The sequence below is a fragment of the Trichosurus vulpecula genome, chromosome 4 (assembly GCF_011100635.1).
Source record: "Trichosurus vulpecula isolate mTriVul1 chromosome 4, mTriVul1.pri, whole genome shotgun sequence".
NCBI lineage: Eukaryota > Metazoa > Chordata > Mammalia > Diprotodontia > Phalangeridae > Trichosurus > Trichosurus vulpecula.
The window spans coordinates 130,080,047-130,107,139 of NC_050576.1; the positions used below are offsets into that span (position 1 = coordinate 130,080,047).

At 35.9% G+C, this 27,093-nt stretch overlaps 1 protein-coding gene across 1 annotated transcript in view; it reads left to right on the plus strand.

Annotated features, from left to right (window-relative positions):
* Positions 1 to 27,093, plus strand: part of DNAH14 (dynein axonemal heavy chain 14) — a 377,809-nt gene that overhangs the window by 94,816 nt on the left and 255,900 nt on the right. The window contains exons 18-23 of the mRNA XM_036755542.1: positions 5,346 to 5,687; positions 9,500 to 9,869; positions 16,881 to 17,071; positions 18,914 to 19,159; positions 22,854 to 22,975; positions 25,550 to 25,721. Of these exons, the coding sequence (XP_036611437.1) occupies positions 5,346 to 5,687; positions 9,500 to 9,869; positions 16,881 to 17,071; positions 18,914 to 19,159; positions 22,854 to 22,975; positions 25,550 to 25,721 (1,443 nt within the window). The remainder of the gene's footprint in view (positions 1 to 5,345; positions 5,688 to 9,499; positions 9,870 to 16,880; positions 17,072 to 18,913; positions 19,160 to 22,853; positions 22,976 to 25,549; positions 25,722 to 27,093) is intronic.

A 27,093-nucleotide genomic window follows, 5' to 3' on the forward strand; every position in this document is an offset into this window, starting at 1 on the left:
CTTTATGACATTGATAGAAATGTGAGATTACAGCCACAATACACTTGTTACCTGTTATAGCCACTTATACTTACTCAAATTGATTTGGCACAAGCAGCAGAGACTAGAATGATGCAATTTAGGATAAAGGAATGATATGAAACTGAATGTAGTACTGTACCATATATATGGTTAGCACCAAATGGAAGATCAAAGTTATGCTGACTAAGTGACCCCATTGTTCCTGGTCCTGCTTGTCAGTCAGTGTTGAGGGAAGCTCTGTTGGGGGAGGCATCACCCAGTCTGAAGCTTTTGTTTTACCTCTTAGCCAGCACATGGTCATGCCCTACCTGTTAGCCAGTATATAGAAGCCCATTCCCCTTTATCTGTAATCTCATTTCCTTATGATATAGCAATTGGGGAAGAGTTTAAACTCAATGGCTCATTCCCTTTTGCTTATATGGGCTTATCCAAATTGTCTTTATCTTATTACAAAAAAAGATGACTCCATTTTGAATCCCTTGCTGACCTCTAGTGATCAACCCATCAACCTATTGCTACTTTGACATATTCTCTAATAAACTCCTTGAGTTTTGCCTCATTAAGCAGGGCAAAAACACAAAGAATATTCCTAATACAATCTTTCTCCAGCAAATCAGCAACTCTTCAAGAACACATCTGAAACCTTCCCATTAGAGGAGTTCTCTGCTGTCTTCCTCCGTAGCTCTTTTTACTCTGTGGATATCTGTTTTATTGCTAAAATCTTCATTCTCAGTGGCTCAAATCAGAGTCTCTTGGTTGTCCACGATATATCTTTCCCTTATGAAATAAAATCATTCTTATGAAACCAACAAGCTTTATTTACTCATCCCACAGTCTCCAAATGATTTATTTTTCACTGTGAGTTTTAACCTATCAAATTCTAAAAACCATCACATGAAAATGAACTGAAGAACCACATTGTCCTTGAGCCTCAGTCACTTTTCTATCTTCAAATATGTCCTCTCAGTTATCTACGACACCCTCCTAATTGTCTGTCTTTTTCATATTTATCTGAAGACTGTTTCTTCACATCTAAATTTTAGCAGTTTTTCTTTAAGAAAATTTCTTTTTCTGGACATTTTTGTAGCTAAGCTATTTACAAAGAAATGAGGCAGTATGTTACAAGATGATTTAATTGTCTTTATATTAAAATTTACTTTTCATAATACCTACCACATGTGGTCGTTGTGAGGGTCAAATGAGTTAATATGAATAAAAGACTTTACAAACCTTAAAACACCATATAAATGCTAGCTATTATTATTGCAAACTATCTTTAAGGGGCATGCCTTAAATGTGCTTTGACACAACAAAACTTAAGCGGCAACAACCACCTCAGTTTTCCTTGTAACCTGGTAAACAACTCCCAATACTTAAAACATCAAGACAATATACATTTTGCAGACATTATTACATTTCACATTAGTGCATCATTATCTTCCTTTAAAGTACATCTCATCTGTAAATCTAGGCCAGGGCTTGAGGCCTGTCCATAGTCTATCTATAAACCTTTATTAGGCACCTACTATGTACTAGACACTATGCTAAGTAATGGGGCTACAAAAAGAGGAAAAGACAGTCCCTGACACCAAGGAGCTTGCAATATGATGGGGGAGACAGTAAGCAGACAAATGTGTATAAAAATGCTATTTACAGGATAAATTGGAGATAATTAAGAAAGGCGGCATGAGACTTTAAAGGATTTGGGAAAGGCTTCCTTTAAAAGATAGGAATTCACCTGAAACTTGAACAAAGCCAGGGAATTCAGGTGTTGGAGTTAAGGAAGAGGGGTGTTCTAGGAGTGGGGGAACAACAACCAAAGAAAATGCCCGGAGCTGAGATATGGTGTCTTGACTGATGTATAGCAAGACCAGTGTCACTGAATCAAATACATGGTAGGAGTAAGGGGTAAGAACACTAGAAATATAGGGCAAAATTAAGCTGTGGAGGACTTTGAATACCAAAGGGAGGATTTTGTATTTGATCCTGGAGATGGCAGAACCACTGAAGTTTATTGAGCAGGGTGGTGACATGGTTGGACTTGTATTTTAGGGAAATAACTTTGGCAGCTGAACAGAGGATGGATTGGAGCTGAGAAACACTTGGAGTAGGCAGACTCACCAGTACACTATTGCAATGGTCCAAGTGTGAGGTGATAAGAGTATTCACCAAGGTTTTGCTCCACTTCCTTTCCTCTCACTCTCTTCTTAACCTCTTAAAATAATCTCATTATGTTTTATTACTCATTATCTTTTCCCCTAAATGCTCATTCTCCCCCCACCCAACTCTTCTCCTGCTCCAACTTCACCATTACTTTTGAGGGCAACACCATCCTCCCAGTCCCTCAGGCTTGCAGCTTAGGAGTTGTTTTTGATTACTCACTATCTCTCACTGTGCCCACGCCCAATATCCAGTCTGTTGCCAAAGCCTGTCAATTTCACCTGTGTACCATCTCTCACAAATGCTCCTTCTTTCCTCTGCTATTGCCACCATTCAGACCCTTATCACCTTCCCTCTTTCCTCCCTCCTTCCTTCCTTTCCTACTTACTTCTTTTCTTCATTCCCTTGATCCTTCCTTCCTTCCCTTCCTTCCCTTCTTTCCTTCCATCCTTCCTTCCTTCCTTTCTTCCTTCTTTCTTTCTTTCCTTGCTTCTCCCCTCCTTCTCTTTCCTCCCTCCTTCCTGGCCTACTGAAGTGGTCTGCTGGGGTTTGCCTCAAGTCTCTCCTCCAATCCATCCTCCCTTCAGCCATCAAAGTGATTTTCCTAAAGCACTGTCATCTTCCTCCTTAATAAACTTTAATGGGTCCCTATCATCTATTTGACATTGAAAGCCCTTCGTAATCTATCTCTTTCCTATCTTTCCAGTTTTCATTCTACCTTATTCTTTGCTATGTACTGGCTTCTGATGTTCCACAAACAAGACATCTCTCAGCCTCAGACGTTTTCTCTGGCTATATGTACCCCATGCCTAGAATGCTCTCCCTTCTAATCACTGGCTCCTGGCTCTTCTGGCTTCCTTCAATTCCCAGCTAAAATTCTGTCTTCAACAAAACCTTTCTTAATCCCTCTTGATTCTAGTGCCTTCTGTCTTTTAATTTTTTCCAGTGCATCCTGTTTATAGCCTGTTCTTACACATTGTTTTGCTTGTTGTCTCCCCAATTAGACTGTGAGTTCCCTTGAGGCCAGGGATTGTCTTTCACCTTTTTTGTATCCCCATTGCTTCCCAATGCTAAATACAGTAACTATAATGTAGTGGGTACTCAGTAAATGTTTATTGACTTACTAACTGGTGGAAGTATCAGAGGAGAGAAGAGGGCATATTCAAGAGACGTTGCAAAGGTGAAATTGACAGACTTTGGCAACAGACTGAATATGGGGGTAAGAGATAGTGAGGAGTCAAGAAAAAGGTCTAGGCTGCAAGTCTGAGAGACTTGGGGGGATGGTGGTACCCTTGACAGCAATAAGGAAGTTTTAAAGAAGTGAGGGGTTAAGGGAAAAAGTAGTGAGTTCAGTTTTGGTCATGTCGAGTTTAAGAGGTCTACTGGCCGTCCAATTGAGATGTTGTATCAGTGAGGCAATAGTAACAACGTAGATGATAATTGTCAAAATGCCTATGTAGTTCTGTATCACAAAGTATGTGAGACTCTCCACATAGAAGGTAGAAGAAATAAACCATTTATTCAGACACCAGAGAACCATATACCACAAGCCACTTATCCAATCTATCAGAGCAATAAAACATTCTATATACAATATCACAACCAGGAGCCTCATCCCAAAACCTCTCTGACCCCCTGCTGGGGTCTTCCCCAAAACAAACTCACAGTACAGCTAAGTCAGCCTGTTCAGTTCTAACCATCACGAGGGCAGCTGTTAGCAGCCATAACCGCTCTGTCTCAGCATTTCCTGTGACATAACTTCCTTTTACTGTCAGGAAGCTCCTCCCACCACATGTGACTTAGGCTTCCTGTGATGTAAGCAGGTCACATGGCCTATTAATGGGTGGGAAAGATCTTCAAATCTAAATTGCTACCACAGATGCCTGAAAGGATGTTGGAGATGCTAGAGTGGAAGTGAGCAGAGAGATTGGGGCAGGATAGGTAGATTTGAGAATGACCAGCATAGAGATGATCATTAAATCCATAGGAGCTGATGAGATCACAAGTCAAGTAGCATATTGAGAGAACAGAAGAGGACCCAGGAGAGAGCCCTGTGGGACACCTGTGGTGCGAGTGGGTGACCTGGATGATGAAAACCTAGCCAGAGACTGAAAGGGACCCATCTGATAGGTGGGAGGAGAAGTAAGAGAGAGTAGTGTCCTGAAAACCTAGAGAGGAGGGTGCTGAAGAGTAATCAAAAGCTGCAGAGAAGTCAAGGAGAATGAGAACGGAGAAAAGGTCACTGGATTTAGCACTTTAGAAGTCTTTGGTAACTTTGGAGAGAGCAGTTTTAGTGGAATGGTAAGTTTGGAAGCCAGATTATAAGGCATTAAGAAGAGAATGAGAGGAAAGTGAAAGTACCCATTGTAGATGGCTTTCTCAAGGAGTTTAGCCCCAAAAGGCAGAAGAGATATAAAACAATAATTAACAAGAATGGAAGAATCAAATGAGGATTTTTTTTGAGAATAGAGGAGACAAATGTCTTTAGGCGGTAGGGAAGAAGCCAGTAGATGGAGAAAGTACAGATAATTGAAGGAATGGAGATGACAAAGAAAGCAATCTTTTGGAGGAGATGAGAGGGAATATTTTTCACTTGTGCAGGTAAAGGAATTTGCTTTGGTAAGGGGTAAAGCTATTGCTTGCTTTCTCATGGAGGGAAGAAGGGTGGGAAGGAGAGGGAGAATTTGGAACTCAAAATTTAAAAAAAACAAATATCAAAAATTTTGTGATTTACATGTAATTGAGAAAAAATAAAATTAAAATTTTTTTAATTTAAAATTAAAATATTAAATAAAAAATAAGAATTAAAGGTAAGGAATAAAGCCACCTCTTTGTGCGAGATGGGGTGGAAGAAGGGACAATGGCAAAAGGCATATAAATGATATAAGATGATAAGGAACAGAGGAAAGGGAGGAAACTTGCAGCAAATGGCCTCAATTTTTTTCTGTCAAATATGAAACAAAGTTTTCTGCTGAGAGAAGAGGGGAAGCCTTGGGAGGTTTAAGGAGGAATGAAAAGATTTGAAAATGCCACTGTAGAGAGCGGGATATGTGTTGATATGAGGGGAGAAGAAGAATTACCTAGCAGTAGTGAGGGCCCCAGTGAAGATGTGTAACATACATTTGCAGTGGTAGCATCCTAATTAATGTTTTTGATTATTCCAGGTTATCCAGTCATCATTGTTAAAGCTCGACAGTGAGCTCACGGGTGTGGAAGAATTTGTGGAACACTTGACTTTCTTAGATTACATGTCTTCAAAAATGCCTTCCCTGGATAGAGAATATTATATTATCTCCCAAATGTATTCAATCACAAAACACTACAATGTCACCATTTCACCGGAGCAAGTTGCGCTGCTTCATGTCCTTCTTCTCAAATATAATCAACTTAAAACAGCTTTTAAATTTCATGAGTCAAATAAGGATAACGCTATTATTAAATTCAAGTCAAATTTGGATGAGTATATGCTCACTTTGCAAAATGAAGTTAGAGATCTGAGGGGCAAGGTAAGTTTCTTTTTCGAGAAATAAATATTATGTCTTATTTAAATCTATTTATCTATTTAAATTAAAAATTAAATCTATCTATAAATCTATTTAAATCTATCTATGAGTGAATAAGCAAATAGATTTTTAAAAAATATTTGAAGATATTGGTTGTATTATTTGAGAAAAAACCTTATTGTTGTTCAGTCATGCCTGACTCTTCATGAACCCATTTAGGGTTTTCTTGGCAAAGCATTTCCTTCTCCAGCTCATATTGCACATGAGGAAGTCAAGCAAACAGGGTTAAGTGACTTGCCAAGAGTCACACAGCTAGTAAGTGTCTGAGTCCAAATTTGAACTCAGGTCTTCCTGACTCCAGACCTGCACCTGCACCACCTAGCTGCTCTAAAGGATTATTAGATCAAATTAAAAGACCAGGGTACAAGTATTATCACTGATTGATTGACTGTTTGACCTTGGAAAAGTATTATACTTCAGTTTCTCCATTTCTAAATGGAGTTGACCATCCTAGCCCCTCTTACTTCAGATATGACAAAGATAGATAAAGCATCCTATGGAAGCAATATGATGGGGTGCAAAGAAGAACCTGGGTTCTCATTTCAGCTGTGTGATTTTGGACAAATCACTAAACCTCTCCAGACCAGCTTCCTTATCGGTAAAGTGAAAGAGTTTAATTAAGTGTTCTTGAAGATCCCTGCCGGTGGTGAAATTTTGTCATTCTACGGAGCTAGATTTCTGAGAACAAAAAGGGCTGCATAAATGACCAGCCTAGGAATATAATCATGAACACATCACCCAACCAATATTTAGTAAAAATAAATAAAATGAGTGTTCTCTATCTTAAGGTGTGAAAGCTTAAACACTCTGAAACTCAGTTTCCCTATCTGTAAAAAGTAATATTTATTCAACCTACCTCAAGGTTCTTCTGAGGATCTAATGAAATAATAGTTGTCAGATGATCTGTAACTATAATATGCTATATAAAATGCAAGCTATTATTATATTCAGTTTTTACCTCCTCTTAGAGCATTTCAGGTATATAAGTGAGCTTTTTTAGACCGGAAGGCTGATTTCAAAAGACTGAACATTTTCCTAAGAACATATTAGAACACATTTAAGCAGAGTACAAGGTTTTTAAACAACTGTTTCCCTCCACTACGTGATCTAGTGTCTCCCCCTTCTGCCCAGGATTTCCTCTTCTGGTAGAAGCATGCCAGTGTGAGAATGGGCCAGAGCTGACTCTGTATTTGGGTGGGAAGAACTCTGGCTTATTCCCAGATAAATCCTACTGGCATCAAACGTGGCCACTCTGCATATTGTTTATAGTTAGTGCATTGTTACATTAAATGTAAGTAGTTCTAACACAAAATACACATTTTACAATGTTTGTAAGTAAAACATTGTTTCATTCGATGCCTGCCAAGTGTTTTTAGTGAAGTGACTTTGTGATTTTGTTTGTCTATTTATCTCATCTTCACCATCACCATATGTTGAACAACCATTATGTACATAATACAGTGTAAGTAGTTACTTGACCTTTCAACACTTTGAGCTATTAAGGTCATAAGAACCTCCTGATTCATTCATTCATCCATTCAACGGATGTTTGTTGAGGACTTCCTATGTTCAAGCCCAGGAAGAGGGAAGGGAAAAGTGGGTGAGAGGTAGGAAAATGAGTAAGATATTGTCCTTATCCTCAGACTCTCCGTGTGAAAGACAAAAAAAACAAACTCTAATACAAGGCAATATGTGGTCAAATGAGAGTGTTTTAAGGGCTCCATGAGTTCAGAGAAGATTATCTCTTGGGCTAAATATTTTGTACAATAATTAATAACAACTATCTCAGATGACGATTACATATGTCAATAATGGACTTACAGAGTGCAGAACTGAAAGGGGCCATAAAGATCGTCTAGATGAAAAAACTGAGGACTGGAAAGCTTGCAGAATTTATTTCTGATACTTTCATTCAGTAACCTCTTCCTCTTTGAAGTTCATGTCCTCCAGTTATATCCCCCTCTCCTTAGATTTCTCAACAACCTTGTTAGCTGATTTATGGACATCTTCTCCAAATCATTCTGTGACATCCTTCTTAATGACTTTAATATTATTTTCCTCTTCTGGACACTTTTTTTACTCTTAATGCAGCTTAAAATTACAGTAGCAGTTTAGTCTGTCACATCATTTATTGATCTTTATTGAACTTGGAGTCTACTGAAATACCCAAGACTCTTTGACATGAATTGCTATCTAGTCATGTCTGTAAATTTTTTTGCCTAATTAAAATAATTTATATTTATTCCTATTGAATTTCATGTTATTAGATTTGGCTTATATCTCTGGCCTATTGAAATCTTTTGGGATCCAGATCCTGTCATCCAATGTATTATCTATTTTTCCTCACTCCTAATTAACTGAAAAATTTGATTAATGTGCTAGCTATGGCTTCATCCATTGATAAAAACATTAACTGGAATGGGGCCAAGGGCAGAGGACTGTAACACAGCACAAGACACCCAGTCTAGGCTGATATTATCTCTTACTTTTCTTTCATGCACACTTTCAGCCAACTCTGAGTCTAACTTGTTTCTGGCTAAATCTAGTCTTATCATCTACATCTTGTGCATAAGGGCACTGAGGAAGACTTTGTCTAGTGCCAGGTATGGTCCAGGCATATACGAGTATTTCTATGATCTGTCAATCTAAGGCTTTATTTAAAAAAAGATGTGAGTTTAGTCTTTTGTGATCTGTTCTTAATGAATCTATGGGGATGCTTAGTGATCACCATTTTCATTTAGCACTCACTGATCAGTTTCTCTTTATTGATCAGAATCAAATCCACAATGGCTGTTCACCTCATTGCATCGCCTGCCTGCTGAAAAAGAAAATGGTCACTTAGACAAGTAAAGAAATTTGTCTGCTATTCTTTCATTGGAGACCTCCAGTAGATATACAAAAAGTTATCTTTGATTTTTTTTCTCCTCACTCAGATAGTTTCAAAATCCTACCAGTTCTCCCTCTGCAGAATCTATTGAAATTGCCCTCTATTCCATTCCCATTTTCTCCATCCTATTTCAGGGTTTTCATTATCTTCTCTCCCTCCAATATATCATGTATTCTGTTGTTCATAGTATCATCTTTGTGTAGAGCTCCCATCACATTAATATTCTGCACTAAAATCTTCTATGGCTCCCCATTGTACAATACAAATTCCTTATTGTAGCATTCAATATCCTCAAACATATTTCTCCAATCCACCTTTATGATTTTATCTCATGCTCTTTCCCTAATGCACTTTGTATTCTAGCCAAACTGGACTATTCTTTGTCTCCCCACCCCATTCCTACACTACTCTCTCTCTCAATTCCATGCCTCAAATGGAATCCCTCTTGTCTCTGCTCATTCAAATTCTTCCCTTTTTCATGTTATGCTTCCATAATACCTTTTCTAATCTTTTCAAACTGGAAGTTATTTTTCTCCCCTTGAAGCAATCATAGAAAATTAGTCCTTTCATTTGCCCAAATATTCAGCTATATATTCTTATTTGAATCACAAATGTTTGTGTAGTCATAGTCTCTGAAATTATAGATTTCTTGAGGTCAGGTTGACTTATTTCATCTTTTCATCCTCATTTTCTAAAGTAGGCATTTAATGACTGGTTGTTGAAGTGAATAAGCTCACAGAGCTTGTCGGTGGTAGAACAATAACCATACACTAGATCTCTTGCTGGTTTCCAGTTTAGTCTTACTTTAAAAAAATTGAACTTCATTTCTGAATTTATTGGTCAAAGAATTTTTTTCATTGTTACTTAGGTAAGAAACCCTGTTCTTATACATCCTGCAACTCGGCCAATGACTGCGTTGGAAATTATTGAGACCCTCTCAGAAGAAGCTTCAGTTTTATCCAACAAAGCTCAGACTTACTCAAATTATCAGGATCGTTTTGAGACTTCTACTGCAATGAGAACTGTAACTTTAGAACGGAATATTGCACACAGTGTGATGTCAGATATCTCAGAAATTGAATGTGACTTAACTTTGAGGAAAATATTATGGGAAGCACAAGTGGAATGGGCAAATCTGTCTTATGTGTGGAAGAATAGCATTTTTGCCAATATTAATGTCGATTTCATCCAGAAGAGTGTTGCAAGATGGATGCATATGATTTATATGCTAGATAAAGGTAAGTATGAAAATCATTAGCTACTCGCAAGAATTTGCAATTTTCGTATCTTGTATGCTTCGGGATACACATACTTTAAAGTAACAAATAAGCTGTTAAGTAAAAAATAGTAAGTAAATAGTTCTTATCTTGGAAAATCAACTTTCAAGCTGGACTCAAGCAATGGGAGATTTTCAGTTGTAGCAAGGTCAAACATCATATTGCATAGCCCAGGTGAAGTAACCATCCTTCTGTTACTATCTCATTTGCATTATTCATTTTCATCTAAGTTTCTAATGTAATTAAGGGGTTATGTCGTGATACTTTTACACTAATTACTAAATTGTAATATCTCTTAATCATCAATTACCTCTAATGCCCCACCCCAACTTGTTAAATATAATTTATTAAATAAATTAGATAAGCTTATTTTCCCAAAAGGACAGTTACTAGCCCTGCAACCCTGAGTAAGTCACTTAACCTCTGTTTGCCTTGTTTCCTCAACTGTAAGATGGGGCTAATAACAGTACCTATAGCTCAGAGTTGTTGTGAGGCTCAAATGAGATAATTTTTGTAAAGCATTTAGCACAATGCCTGGCCCATAGATATTATCTAAAGTCACTTTTAACTATTACTGTGACTCTCAACTTCTAAATTCTAAAAACACAGTCCCAACATAGTTTTCCTAAGAAACTAATTAAAGAATCTGTCCAAGAATTCTCTTCACGTTTCTTCTGAAGATAAAGAACAAACTGTTCTCTCAGGAATTGAATTCTCTCAGTCCTTCTTTGTTTTCCCCTCACTCAACACAACTAAACTCTCAGCTTCATCACAGACTGATCATGGAAAGTCTGTTAAATTGCATTCCAAGACTCCATTATGGCTTCTTAAAGGTCATGGAATTGGTGTGAAAGGTTTTTAAAAATAGTGTTAAACTAGCAAAGAATAACTAAATTAGCAGCAAGAACCTGTGTACTTATTATGAAATCATACATTTAATCTAGTAGTTTGTGACTTCATGTACCAGTTAAAACTACCAGATGGTCTTGGAAACTAGTCCTGCATGGAGTGCCTTTCAGTAATTTCATTCACATATTGATTTTAATACTGCTATATTGTCTTAACCTTTCCCTTTGACTATTGGGAATTGCCTCTGTTTTGAGGAGGGAATGTTCAGACAGTTTACTTTTGCCTAAATCATTGACTTTTTTCAGACACCAGGTAAATCAGAAGCAGTATTTTAGGTTACTATTCAAATGAAACAGTTATGAATGTCATGAATGTTGCCATTTATAACGTATTAATGAAGGAACTAAAATTAGAAATATACTCTTTATTGATTAAAACTGGAGTTATAGTCCTAGGAATGTGAGTTTTACTTAAAATTATGTTTCAAGATCAAATCTCTTATATGAAATGTATTATAAATGAGGTTGCCATTTCTAAAAAAAAAAAATTCCCAAATGACCTATCACACCAAAAAATAAGCAAGAGAAAACTAAAAATAAAATGTGGGAATATGGTGCTACAATAGTACTTTCTGCCAGGGTTGGACACTGCATCGCATGTTTCTATTTTTTTTTCATTTTGTGAACTTAACAAAAATCAATAAATATGAATGTTTCCTTATGTAAAGAACAGGAAAAGATGATTGTTTATGACATTATGAAAAGTCATCATGTGTAGCTTTTTAAAGCATTTGTTGAATTTAACATGATAGTTTCAACATTGCTCATTTGTCTGTGTCACTTTCTAAGTTTATGCTCTTTTCTGTGTGGGTTGGATTTGGTTTTTTTATGATTGATCTAGTCTTTTTTCTTTTTTTTTTCTTTATTTGGGAGGTATCATTATCACTTCTGTCTCATCCCCCATGTCTCTCTCTCCACCAAAAAAAAAGGCTTCCCTCATAACAAATTTGTATAGTAAAGCAAAAACGAATCTACACATTGACCATGTCAGAAAATGCATGTCTCGTTCTGCAAATAAACTCCCTCACCTCTTTACAAAGTTTATCATCAGTCTTATAGAGTGACTGATCATCGCACTGACCATAGGTCATAAGTCTTCCAAAGAAGCTGTTTTTTTTTAATAATGTTGTAGTCATTGTATAAATTGTTCTGGTTTTGCTCATTTTACTCTGCATCAGTTTATACAGTTCCTCCCAGGTTTCTCTGAATCCATCCGTTAATAGCATTTACTATGGTGCTATACTATTCCATTATGTTTATAAACCATAATTTTTTCAGCCATTCTCTAATCAGTGTTCTTTGTTATAACAAAAAGTGCTGTTACGAATATTCTTATACATATTGATCCTTTCCTTCTTTCATTGACACCTTGTGGCATATGCCTACTAGTGTTATTGAATTATGAACTGATATGCACAGTTTAGAAATAATAATAAATAGCTAACATTGACATGGCACCTACTATGTGCCAGGCACTATGTTAAGTTCATTGCAAATATCTCTTTTGATCTTAACCACTATGGAAAGTAAATGCTATTATTATTTCTACTTCATAGATGAGAAAACTGAAGCAAACAGGGGTTAAATGACTTGCCCAAGGTCACATAGCTAGTAAGTGTCTGTGGCTAGATTTGAACTCGAGTTTTCCTGACTTTCAGGTCCAGCACTCTATTCACTATGCCACCTAATTGCCTGTAGTGAATTTGAGGACATTGTTCCAAATAGCTTTATAAAATATATAGATTAATTCATGCCTTCACCAACAATATATTAGTATACCTGCCCACCCATGCCTTTCCAACAACAGCCACTTTCTGATTGTCATTTTTACCAATCTACTGGCTATGGTGTGGAACCTCAGAGTTGTTTTAATTTACATATCTTTCAATGATTAGGAACGCTTTTTTTACGTATGTTAAGTGATAGCTTTGGTTTCTTTCCATCAGATGTATTTCTTCAAATCCTTTGACCGTTTGAGTAATAGCTCTTGTTCTCATCTGAATTAATTTTCTATATATCTTGGACATCAGGCCTTTTCAGAGAAACTTACTATGATATTTCCCCACCACACAAGTGAAATGTTTCTCTTCTAAGTTTATCTGAAATCATTATGTGTGAAAAAGATTTTCACTCTTATGTAATCAAAATCGTCCATTCCATCTTTGGTAATTCTTTCTATTCCTTCTTTGATTAAGAATTCTTCCCTTTTCCATAATTATGCAATTTATTGCCTTCCATGCTCCTCAAGTTTGTTTGATAAGTGATCTTTTATATCTGCCGTGCTTTCATTTCCTATTTATTGTGGTATATGGTATGAGATATTGACCTAAACCTAATTTCTGTCAGACTGAGTTCCAGTTTCTCTAGCAGTGATTGCTGAATAGTTATTCCTACCTCAATGGTTGATGTCTTTGGGCTTATCAAACACTATGGTATTGTGTTTATTTGCTACTTCATCTTCTGTACCTAATATTTTCTACTGACCAATCTTTCTATTTTTCAACCAGTAACAGATAATCCTGATAATTATTGTTTTGTAGGATAGCTTGAGATCTGGTACTTTTGGGCCCCCTTCATTCCCAGTTCAAAAACAATTTCCCTTAAAATTCTTGACCTTTGGTTCTTCCACATCAATTTTATTCTTCTTTCCACTTTTATAAAGCAACTCTTTATACTTTAATTGGTATGGTTCTGTATCTTTAAATTACTTTAAGAGACATTATTTTTTTTTTACATTATTGCCGTTCAACCATGAGCAATTAATACCTTACCAACTCTTTGTTCATCTTTATTTCTGTAAATAAATAGTAATCTATTAGTAATAGTAAATAGTAATCAAATAGTAATAGTAAAAAATAAAAGTTATCTTATGTGTCTTGGTAGGTGGACTCCCAGATATTTTATATATTCTGTAGTTATTTTGAAAATAACTTTTTTTTCTATCTCTTCCTATTGGATTTTGTTGGTAACATACAGAAAATCTAAGGATTTGTGTAGATTTATTTTTATCCTGCTAATTTGATGAAGTTATTAATTGCTTCACTTGAATTTTAGTTGAATCACTGCAATTCACAATATTATTAACAGTTGCAAAAAGTAAAACTTTTGATTCCTCTCTGCCTATGCTTAGTTCTTTCATTTCTTTTTCTTGCATGGTTATTACAAATAGTATATATCAAATTATATTTGAACTATATCAAATAGTAGTGGTGAGAGTTGGCCTTCTTACTTTACCACTAATCTTATTGAAAAGTGTCGGATCTGTTGTTTCTATGATTTGTTCCTTGACCCAGACATCCTTTAGGGTTGTAATTTGACATCCATTTAAGTTTCAATTCTTTTTACAAATGTCATGTATTGATGATAATTTTTTTATTGTATTAAGTAAAAGATCTGTTTACTATTTCTATTTTTCATCTTTTTAAAGTTTTTTTGCCCTATCACATGGTTAATTTTTGTAACAGTGCTACATATAGAAAAGAAACACACATATCCACATGTAAGTCATAGGCATATATATGTACATTTTTATGTATGTGTACTTATATATAACATGTATAATAGTTTCTATTTCCATTCAGTAATCTCTACAGGTCTAACATATTGATTTTTTCTAAAATTGTTTTTCAGTCTATCTTAACTATCTTTATTTTTCATCTTTTTTAGATTTTTCTAAATCTGAAAGTAGAACACTGAGGTGCCCAACTATTATAGTTTTACTTATTCCTTTTAATTCAATTAGCTTTTCCATTAAGTACTTAAATCCCACATATGTACATATATGTGTGTTTGTATAATACATAAAGTATCATATATACTAAGTATTGATATTATATACTTATTGTAAGCAACATATTGTTAGATTCTGCTTTCTAATTTATTCTGTTACCCTCTTCCTGTTCATAGTGAATCCATTCCAGTCATGTTCACAGTAATGATTGTTAGCTGTATATTTCCTTTGTACTTTTTCCTCTTTTGCCCCTACCCTCCATCTTTGCAAAGAAGAATGGGGTAGAAAAGGAGAAGAAATCCCATCAACACTAGTGTCCTGTATTTGAAGTGATCTGTTTCTACTCCTCTGCACCACAGCCCTTCACTTTAGCCCAGATCCTGATTTCTGGTTCTTGCATTTATTGCTCTTTTAAATCTCCCTCTTTATGATCCACAATCTAAAGGTGAAGTCTGCTTGTGGTAGCTTGTGACTATATCCTTCCTGACTCTCTTCTACCTCTTCAATGCCCCTTCCTCTTTTCTCTTTCCCTACCTATTTCCCTGTTTCCCTTACAGTATTTCCACACCAAACTTGTGCATGGATTCAACCCTCCTTTATTCAGTTAGGATGATATTAGGATGATAGTTAGTTTAATGATATGCCCACTTTTCTCCACTCTACCTGCCATGTTTGTATATTCTTTTCCTTGTGCACTAAATTATGTGAAATAGTAGGTTCTTCCCTCTTCTTCCCGCTTTCTTCCTTATTTCTGTGTTCTTGTATTCCTTTTCCCTTCCCTTCTCTTTTCTCACTTAAAGAAAACAAAACAGAACTGTGTGTGTATGTGTATTTGTGCATGTGTGTGCATACTGCTTGCATGTTTATGTCCTGTGTTTATATTACTTATTCCCTGCTGTCATCCTGAAAGAGTGGGAGTGCCCCCCTGCCCCCCCTCCCCTGCCACACACACACAGTAGAAGAAGGAGTGGATTAAGAGAAATATGAGTTCAGAATTGGATGTGTTAAGTTTGTAAAGACTTTTGCCCATCCAGGTGGAAATGTCTAGCAGGATTTTGGTTATTTGTGATAGAAGTTCAAGAAGGAAATAAAGGCTGAAGGATTTATTCTGTAAAATTTGGACTCAGTCAAACGACTGTACTTAAGAATCTAGAAGGCCATATGTGGCCTCGAGGCTGCAGGTTCCCCACCTCTGGGCTGAATGAATAGATTTGGGAGTCATTTGCATAGAAATGACAGTTCAGTCCTAGGGAGATGGTGAGATGAGAAAAGAAGAGTAACCAGGTCAAAAGCAAAAGGTACACACAAACATAGGAAGCAGGAAATGGATAATAATCCTGCAAAAGAGATTGAGAAGGACTAGTCAAACATAAAGAAAGAGAACTGTGACAGAATACTATCATAAAAACTCAGGCAGCAGAAAATATGGAGGGAGAGGGGCTGGTGAACCCATGTCAAATAGCATAGAAAGGCCATGAAGGATGAGAATTGTAAAAAGGCCATTATACATATGTATATGTATGTGTATTAGAGGGGGGAAGGCAGGGCAATTGGGGTTAAGTGACTTACCCAAGGTCACACAGCTAGTAAGTGTGTCAAGTGTCTGAGGCCGCATTTGAACTCAGGTCCTCCTGACTCCAGGGCTCTACTCACTGTGATGAAGAAAAAAGTCAGATTACATGATGTTAAGGAGTGAGTGAGAACAGTAACAGCAATATTGTAGCAATGATTAAAACTGTGAAAGACTTTGCTACTGTAATCAAGATAGTAGTTCAAGACAATTCCAAAAGACCCATGATGAAAAAATGCTATCCACCACTAGAGAGACAATTGATGAATCCTGAGGATAGAATGAAGCATACTTTTTTCACTTTATTTTTTTTTCTTGGTTTTTGTGTGTGTCTGTGTTTTGTTTTGCAACATGGTTAATATGGAAATGTTTTGCATGATTTCTCATGAATGATTGATAACATACTGCTTACCTTCTCAAGGGGTGTGGGAGAGGCAGGAGAGAATTCAAAACTCAACATTTTTTAAAAATGTTTAAATGTAATAGGGAAATATTAAATGAAATGAATAAGAATATATTGGGTTGTTTTTTTTCTAAAGAACTGAATAAAAGTAAAACATGAAGGCAATGTAATAAATGTAGACAGCTTTACCTAAGAGTTTGAATGATGATGGATAAAAGAGATAAACTAAAAAAATAGGAATGGTAGTAGTAGTGAGTAGCTACCATATATGTTGCTTTTAAGAGTGATAGAAACTGAATACATTTTTTAAAAAGTGCCAAAATAAACCCTCCAAAACTTATTGTGCTGTTTTGATTCACAGGCTTACCAAAAAATTCTATGGTAAAAACTCTTAAACAATCAGTATTGGATTTTAGACAAGGCTTGCCTACTATCGTAGCTTTGGTAAATCCTTGTCTTAAAACTCGGCATTGGGATGCAATACAGGCAATTATTGGGCAGGCATTTATTTTGGATAGACAGAGCACAGTACAACAACTTCTGGAGCTTGAGGTAGGTACTTAAGAGTTCTGTTTGTCTAGGTTCTCAACCTCTCCAAAACACATTTGGGCAGGGATGGAAGGGGAATAGACACACACACACACACACACACACACACACACACACACATAGAGACAAACAGACAGAGAAAGAGATGGAGAGAGACAGAGAGATAGACATATGACTGTTGTGGCATCTCTGGAAAGGTTAGGCTAGCCTAAGGGAATCCGACTGTTTTTATTTTCACCTTTTTTTTAAATGTCAAAGTAATTGGAGTTAAGTGACTTGCCCAGGGTCACACAACTAGTAAGTGTCAAGTGTCTGAGGTCTAATTTGAACCCCAGAGCCAACTGCTGGATCCACTGTGCCACCTAGTTGCCCCTCCCCCCTTTCACTTTGAACACAAGTCCTGTGGGGAGATGTGGGTGTAGCAGGGCTGGGGGAGGATAGTGTAGGAGTTTGGACTTTGCCCCTTTAATTTACTAAATATATTTCTACAAGTGCCAGTTGGGGAATAGTGTACCTACAGATAAGGAGCCCAAATTAGAGAAAACAATGTGCGCTCTTTGAAAACAGTGTTGCTTTTCTGCTAAACTCTAATACCATACATAAGAGGGAAAAGTCACTCAGATGAAATGTGTTGGCCTGCCAATATTGTTCATTGCTGGCTATTTATTGGTCTCCATGTCTTTAAGGAAAGATGGAGAAATGGAAAAGAATTCATACATAATAGGACAAATAAAAATTATTAAGGTAATTTAAAAAAGCCAAAGGAGTTGGAGTTTGTGAGGTGAATGGATGGCTGAAAGGTCTCTATTTTCATTTCCAGGAAGAGCAGAGCAGAAAATGAACAGTACAATAAGAGATCTTCAGTTCAGAAAAATTAAACAAATATTTATATGTTGCCTACTAGGCAAGGTACCATGCTAGGTTCTGGAGACAAAGAGAAAAGGCAAATAGACACCGTCTTTGAGGAGCTTAAAGTACTTGATTTTGGCTAGAGGGTTAGATTTAAGGGGAAAAAACTATCATAGTATGAGTGCTTAAACATTGGTGCTGTTAAAGGAAAGGGCTGATGAAGTAGGTCACATAATCCTCAGGTTTAAAAATTAACTCCATAGGCACTTATCTGGGCGAGAGTTCAGCTGAATTTGATCCCCTTGGAACATGCTAACTGTAGTGCCAATGCAATACTCACAGCACTTGCAGTGGTTATGAATATGCCGGCATACCTGTGAATCGCAAACTATAACAGACTCTCTTCATTGAAGACAGGAACAAACATTTATTCTAACACCAGAAAGTCAAATCCATCATAGCAACAAAGAAATCTAGACACATTAGCAATGCAGGAAGCACCGCCATGCCCAAGCCTTCCCTCTGTTAGGGCCTTCCCATAAATGAACGCCCTAAAGCAAAATCACCCTTTCTCACTCATGAAATTTCTGCTCCCTCTGCCTGCCTCTTCTCTCTCCAAGCTGCAACTCCCACTGTCTCTCTCCCAGCTCAGGCCAACTTCTTCTCATATCTGCTCCACCCTTCCTATTCCTTCCTGTTCAGCAAGCTCCTCCCACCACAGGCTTCATGTGACTCAAACTCATGTGACTTAGGGTTCCATGTGACTTAAGCAGATCCCATGGGCCTATTAATGTGTGGGAAAGATCTTCCCATTGCATTAACAATACATTCAATACATTAACAATACACTAATACAAACGTTACTTAGGAAATCATCTGCGGGCATTTTAAATTGGGAAATTTATGAAATCTTAATAACAAGTATCCTTTGAAAATGAATTAAAACATATTAGTAATTATTGTATTGGGAACTCAGGAATATTTTGTTTGTTTTAGTTGTATCGCTATGAAGAAAAAATCATTGAAGTATCAACAACAGCAACGAATGAAGCTGCTCTGGAAAAAATGCTGTATAAGATTATTGAGCTGTGGAGCAATACTCCTTTACGTTTGACACCCCATCAGACAGAGCATTCCACGGTCCTTATCATTTCATCCATGGATGATATATTAGCTCAGTTAGAGGAGTCTCAAGTTATAATTGCAACAATTAAAGGATCTCCCTATCTCGGGACAATGAAGGTAAATATCACACAAGAAAGATCTTCACTGTTTTGATATTTAATGTTTTGTTTACAGCTTTTGCATTCTGTAACCTTCATAGCTATATATGTTATTCTTGTGCATCTTTTAGTGATTTAAACACAGATGTTTTTTACATAAAAATTTAGCATAACTAAATAAATGCCAGAAAATTGAAATTTTTAAAAAGTCATTGCATTTCCTACAATACCTAGCAGAGAAATTATACTTAGAATCAGTCAATCAGCATGTATTTACTAAACACCTATCACATGCCAAGTACTGTTCTAGGTGGTAGTGACACAATTATAGAAATCGCTGAATATTTGATGATGGTATGAGTAAAGCACAGAAACGGTTTAACAAAGAAATATTTTTAAATGCATATAATCTCAATTTAGACCTTTTTTTAAAAAATAGATTTCATTTAATACATTACTACAACTATGGTCTTTTTAAAATCAAGCATATTTTATACTTTCTGTCATATTGTATTAGAATATTATACAAGCCAGAAGGAACCTTTCAGTAGTGAGCCTTCAATTCCATTTCATTCACCTTAGAGGAATTCCAACAGATAAGATTTGTATACACAGTTATGAAATCATTGCATGGCTTAGAAACGCTTTTATTACCAGTTTCTTAAAAGGTCATCAGGTTTAGGTTTGGACTTGGGGTCAGAAAAGACCTGCCTCCCATACTTACTGGTTGTGTGACCCTGGGCAAGTTACTTTAAAACTTTTCAGCCTCAGTTTATCACATAGCTCTCAAGGTTCTTGTGATGATCAAAGGAATTAATGTTTAAGGTGTTTTTTAAAACTGCTGTATAAATATTAGCTATTGTTTTCCATAAAAGTGATTATTTTCACTAAGTGATATGCAAATCTTATTTTTCCTGAGCAGAAATTTATTATATAAAGAAATTCATAGGACAGAACATATCAGAGTGAGTTAATCCTCGGCATGATTCTCAAACTTTAACACCTCAAATCAAGTAATGAAAAAAAGTAAATTCTATCAAATATTTAAAGAGCAAATAATACCTGCATTATAAAAATTACTCTCAAAAATATACACAATTCCAAAACGGTCTTAACAAAAATGAAAAGAAATCTGTGCCAATATGGCAGCAACATGTAAATGAATTTGCACATTTGGTGCCACATCATTCAAAATAATAAAATGTTCAGAAGAATCTCAAGGGAAATTATGAGAAAAAGTGAAAATTAAGGTGGAATAGTATTGCAAACTTGAAAGTACATAGTAAGTATAAAATAAAGCAGTAGTCCTTAAAACTTTCTGGTATTGGTTAAAGAATAGAAAAAATAGAGTTGTAAAATAGAACAGAGAGGCAAGAAACATAAGGAAGAGAGGACATGAAAACAGCAATAAATCCAAGAATATAAATTTCTAGGGGAAGCACTCTCTTTGACAAAAACTTTTAGGAAAACCAGAAATTAGACTAGCATCTGATATATATTATGTTATGTTATGTCATATCATATATCATATCATATTATATACCGCAATATTCCCCAAAGTGGATATGCCATCTGAACATAAAAGTATATACACTGTAAAAAATGCAAATTAGATAAGATCGGGTACCTTTCACAACTATGACTAGAGGAAAAAATTCTTAACCAAATAAGAGAGAACAAAAAAGGAAAAATGTTGATTACCTAAAATTTAAAAATACTCATATAAATAAAATCACTAGCGACAGAATTAGAAGGGAAATGGTAGAGAGAATCTCAAGGGAAATAATTTTTAAAAGTGTGAAGGAAAGAAACTCAGATCTCAAACTGTACTACGAAATAGCAATTATCAAGACAATTTGGTACTGGTTTAAAAATAGAGAAGTTGATAGGTGAAACAGATTAGGTACACATCATATAGAAGCAACGGGACATAGTAGCCTAGCATTTGATAAACCCTCGAACCTAAGCTATCGGAAATAGAATTCATTATTTAACAAATATTTCTGGGAAAAAAACACTAAAGCAGTCTTCCTGGAAGTAGGCCAACATCTCACACTATATGCCAAGACAAGCTCCCAATAGATTCATGATTTTGATGTAAAGGATCACATTAAAAACAAATAAGAGGAAAAAGGAAGAAGTTATTTTTCTGATATACAGGAAGTCACGTATGAGCCAACAGACACTGAAGTGAGCAGAAGAAGAAAGACAGTTTACATAATAACAATACTATAAAAACAAAGAACTTTTAAAAGCTTTAGGACTCTGATCAGTGTAATGACTAATCATCTTCCACAGCACCAATGTTTAAACATGTTGCCCACCTCTTGATGAGTCAAGTCAACATACATTTATTAAACTTCCGTTTAATTATGTGCCAGGTATTGTGCTAAGGACAGAATACGGTCCCTATTTTCTAGCAACTCAGAGTCTAATGGGGGTAACCACATGCAAACAGCTATGTATAAAGAACATGTACCAAAAATAAATTGAAAATAATTTTGGAGAAAAGGTGCTGATATTAAGGAGAACCAGGAAAAAATTCTTGTAGAAGGTGGGACTTTAGCTGAGTTTTAAAGAAAGCCAAGCAATCCAGGAGATAGAGATGAGGAGGAGACTTCCAGGTTTCATAGAGAGGTAATGAACTTTCCCTGTAGAATGAGAGAGAGAATTTTTAGATATGGCCAATCTGGGAATTTGTTTTGCTTGATTACATACATCACAAGGGTTTGGTTTCCCCTCCCCACCCAGTTGAGGTCTCAGTACAAGAAAGAAAATCAAATTTTGTTAAAAAGAAACACACGAGATTTAATTTTAAAAAGAATTTAAAGGTTAAAAAATAAAGTGAGGTCATTAGATTATATGAACTCTAAAATGAATTCTTTCTTTCATCTCGAAATCTACAGTTGTCTGATCAGATAGGACATTGCCACTTTGAGCTATGAGATCTGTGTCCTGGTAAAATAAATTCATCTTGGGGAAAGTACTCTTTCATGTGAAAATTACATGTAGCATTGTTTTGAGTTCCTGCTCCTAAAGCTAAAGGCTGAAGAAGTGGCTGTTGTTAAGAAAGTTAAATGCAGAGAACCTTGGCAAAATATACGAATTTTAAAAAACAAACTGGATTAACATCTAGCAGCTTCATTCTGGGAAGAATACCTAGGAAAATTTGGGAGTTACCAGTGAGGGAAACAAGAGAGCTAAAAAATAATAGTATATTGCTGAAGTTACTGCATTGGATCTTATAATCCCATTGTAGCAGAGGAGGAAGAATGAGGGTAGTGAGATAACCTCAAAAGCTTCTGTACTCTGTCTCTGTCTCTCTGTCAATCTCTGTCTGTATGTGTATTTGTGTGTGTGTCTCCCTACCTCCCTTCCCCCTTTCCTCTTTCCTTTCTTTCTTCTTTCTCTTTCCCCTCCAGCACCCTCATGTTATGAAATTTCTATATCTACTTGTTATTTATTGTATTTGTTGAATATTTATTATCTCTTTTCTTAATTCTAAAAGTGGACAAGTGGAATGTTTTATATTGTTCTTTATTAAACAAAAAGTAAAAAGTGAATTTTTTTAGAGAAATTTTTTGTGACTATTCATTCTTCCTCTATGACCTTCAATAGAAATCCTTGCTAATGTTAAGAGTATTCTGTCTCTTAAAAAGAATGTTAGCAATATTTAGATTTTGTTTTATTGTAAAATATTCTTTTTAATGTAGCCTCTTGCAGATGATTGGGACCAGAAGTTGGATCTCTTTTCTCACACTTTGGATGACTGGATGACATGTCAAAGAAACTGGCTTTATCTTGAACCCATTTTTCTTGCTCCTGAAATACAAAGGTACACAAATTAAAATTAATATTTACTGCAAAATGTATGCTGGTTATCTCTCCCATTTTCTATGATTTTTATCATACTAAAATAGTTCCTTAAATGGACTACATTAAGATTATTTTGGCTACAGATAAAAAAAATATAACTTGACAAGTCAACTTGACAAGCATTTATTAAGTGCGTACTGTGTGCAAGGCATTGTGATAAGCTATGGGGCTACAGGAAAAAAAGACAAGTCTAATGAGGGAGAGAATATGCAAACAACTATGTACATAAAAGATATACACAGAGTAAATTGGAGGCAATTCCAGAGGAGAGGCATTAGTGTTGAGGTGATATGGAAAGACTTCTTGAAGAAGGTGAGATTCTAGCTGAAATTTCAGGTTAGGCAGGAGACTGTGCTGGGGGGAGAGAACCCTCCAGGCATGGGGATACAGGGTCAGGAGACAGATTATCCTATGGGAGAGGTGGGATGATCAGTGTCACTGAATCGTAGAGCACACTGAAGGGAGTAAAGTGTGGAGAGACAGAAAAGATAGGAAGGAGCCAAGTTGCAAAGGTCTTTAAAAACCAAAGAAATCATTATTATAATTTTTTAAGGATGACAATTCCAAATATCATTTCTAGAGGGACTCACTGTTCAGCTGGTGAGATGAAAATATAAGGAAAATGGGGAAAGTGCAATAGTTTCAATTTGTTTCCCATACCACAAGGCTACTAAAACAGTTCCAGACTGCCTGGTCTCTATACTTATTGATAGGCACCATCATCATGTTAAGTCATATTGTATGTAGTAGCATTATGTTTCTCCCAGCTGAACTTTCTTTAGTATTGAACAAAACACAACCTAAATCAACACACATTTCTCAAGTGCTTCCTATGAGCCTCCCACTTTGCTAAGCACTGCATATATAAAGAAAAATGAAAAGATCTCCTGCATTCAAAGAGCATGTATTCTGTACATAACTACTGATGATACATATATGGTAAATAATTCAAGATAAGCTTAGAGGGGAAGTAGTTGAGGGGACAAGGAAAAGCACGGGCAGGCTGAGTTTTGAAGGATGTCAGAAATCCTACAAGGCAGGGACAATTCCAGTTATAGAGGACAATTAATACAAAAATGTAGAGATGGGAAATGGAATGTTTTGTCTGTAGAACATTGATTAGGCCAATCCATCTAAGCCATAGAGCAGGCAGATGGAAGTAATGTTTAGGAAGACCATTAAGCTATAAAGGGTTCCAAAGCAAAGTTTCTGTGATCCCAATGGTAATACAAAGCTACTGGAGATCATTGAATAGGAAGCTAACATGGTGAGACATACACTTTAGGTAAATCATTTTGGCAGCTGAGTGGAGAGAGGCTTGAGTAGGGATACCAAATAGACCACTGTAATAGTCCAGACAAGAGGTAATAGGGAGGGTGTGAGCTAGGACAGTGGCTATGTGAGTAGAGAGAGGGGAATGTATGTAAGAGATGTTGTAGGATAGAAATGATAAGATTTGGCAGCTGATTGGATATGTGGGTAAATGAGGGTGAGAAGATTAGGAAGACACTGAAATTGTCAGCCTGGGTGTCTGGAAATATGGTAGCATCTTAAAGAATGATAGGGAAGCTTGGAAAGACAGGTAGGTTTGGGCAGAAAAGGTAGTGGATTCTATTTTGAACATGTTGAGTTTGAGATGCCTAAAGGAGATGTGGTTCAAAATATCTAATAGGCTCTTAATGGTGTAGGATTGGAGCTCAGGAAAGAGAATTTTGCTGTTCAGTCGTCTTCATTTGTGTCTGACTCTTTATTGACTCCATTTGGGGTTTTCTCAGCAAAGATACTGGAGTGGTTTGCCATTTCCTTTTCCAGCTCATTTTACAGATGAGGAAACTGAGGAAAGCAGGGTTAAGCGACTTGTCCAGAGTCATACAGTTGGTAAGAATCTGAGGCCAGATTTGAACTCACATGTGTCTTCCTAACCGCAGGCCTGACACTGTCCAGTGTGCCACCTAGCTGCCCCTAGGAAAGAGAAAGGTCTGAGAACATTATAATGGTTACAGAGTTAGATGCTGTTTCCTATAGTGACAGTTTTATTAGTACTCTGAATGCCATGTTGAAAATTTTAGTCTAAATAAAGGACTAAAGATTCCCTCATGACTAAGTTCCAATCATTGGCAGAGGGCTAACATTGTTCTCTACCAACTTCCATTCCCATGTACTGGCAAAAGAAATGCTCCTAGAATTTTAAGTAATAAGAAGTCTATTTACCTAAAATAAGGGCATTATGAAGCATCATTTATCCATTTTACATTAGCCTTGTTCTTTAAAAAAATCAAACATGAATAGTGTATAGCACGTTGGAATGAGTCAGAAATCCTTCACAAAACTCCCATGACTTTAAATAGAATAGATATCCAAAATAGATTAAAAGACAACATGTAATAAGTTGACAGCATTGTAAGTATAATGTGCAAATCCATTTTGATAACTACAATAAATATTTCTTGGCAGAAGATTTATTTTACGTTAAGAATCGAGATAGTGCTTTTGAAGATTAAAGTCATCACAGGTCTTGTTTCTATTCATAAAGGCAGCTTTCAACAGAAGCAATGCTTTTTGCTGACGTGACTAATATATGGAAAGAAATAACATCAAGAGTAGAAAATAAACCTGAGTCTTTGAAAGTAGTCATATCTGTAGGAGTCCTTGAAATGTTGCAGGCAAGCAGTTTGCACCTTGAAAAAATAAAGAGAAGTCTTGAGGTAAAACTTAGTCATTTTAGCATAAAGAATCTTTTAATTCAGTACAGCAGAGTATAATGTGGGACATTTCGTTTGGAAAAAATGCAACGTAGTATACAACACGGTACCATTAATAGTCTCATACATATCAGGGGGTCGAGGAGAAACCAAATTATAGGACAAGCATCATATTGAAATTATTGAGTTCAGTGGTACTGTCCGTCCGGAACCTGATGGTAATATGTTACAGAGAGTGTGGTTCAGTAGGCCAATTTCTTTTAAAAGGATTATTTATTTATTTCTAAACTTAGTAACATCAAGAAAAACCAAATTCGAATATACTAAAAAAGAGAGATGAAAAATGAAACTATAAACTACATTATTTATAATTTGTTTTTAAATGTAAATTAATTGTGATAAGATTAGCAAATTTTTTGCCTTTCATTCTGAACTTTTCTATTTTTAAAAATTTTGTTGTTATTATTAGCCATACCATTATTTTGTATTCATGGTCAATGTGCGTGTTATCCTAATTGTACCTTCTTTCATTTATATTTCTGTATATATCATTTTATTTGTAATCTTTATATTATCAGTACACTGTAATATTCCATTACATTCACATGCCACAGTTGTTCAGATTGCTCAGTGGACACAGATTATTTTAAAGCCCTGCTATTAGAAATAATGTTTCTGTTAATATTTTTGTATTTCAATAATAAAGTTCAATAATGTTTTGTATTTCAATAACATTAGCATTTAGTTCCAATGGGATAACTAAGTCAAAAAGAATAAACATTAGAGCTCTTTCTATAAAATGCTATAGTGCTTTCCAAAATTATTATAGCAATTCACAAATTCACCACTGGCATATAACAATGTCTACACAGTCCAAACAACACTGAATTTTGTTTTCATTGGTCTTTGTCATTTTATTGGTCATGAGGTGGCATTGCAGAGTTGTTTTAATTGTTATTTTTCAGGTAAATAATTTTAACAGATTTTCTGGTTATTGATCATTTCTGCATTATTTCTCATTTGCACATTTCCTTTTGAGAAATGCCTGTTTACTTCCTTTGACCACTTATATATTGTAGAGGTAAGGTAATTCAGGCACTTAGTATCAACCTCAGGGATAATGGAAGAAGACTTGGTCACTCCCAGTCTTCTGAACTTTGAGTGTAAGCTGAGCTCTGATGAAATCCATATGAAGCGGAAGCAACTCTCATTCTGAGTAACCACTGTTCTTTGATAGCAAAGAGTTTCCTACCCTTGGTTTGGAGGGTGGAAAAGTCCAAGAAAATGACTACATGATAGGGACTCTGGATGTATTGACTACTGAGATAAAAAAAATTCATATAAGGAGAAATCACTTAAGATAAAGAGAAGTTGG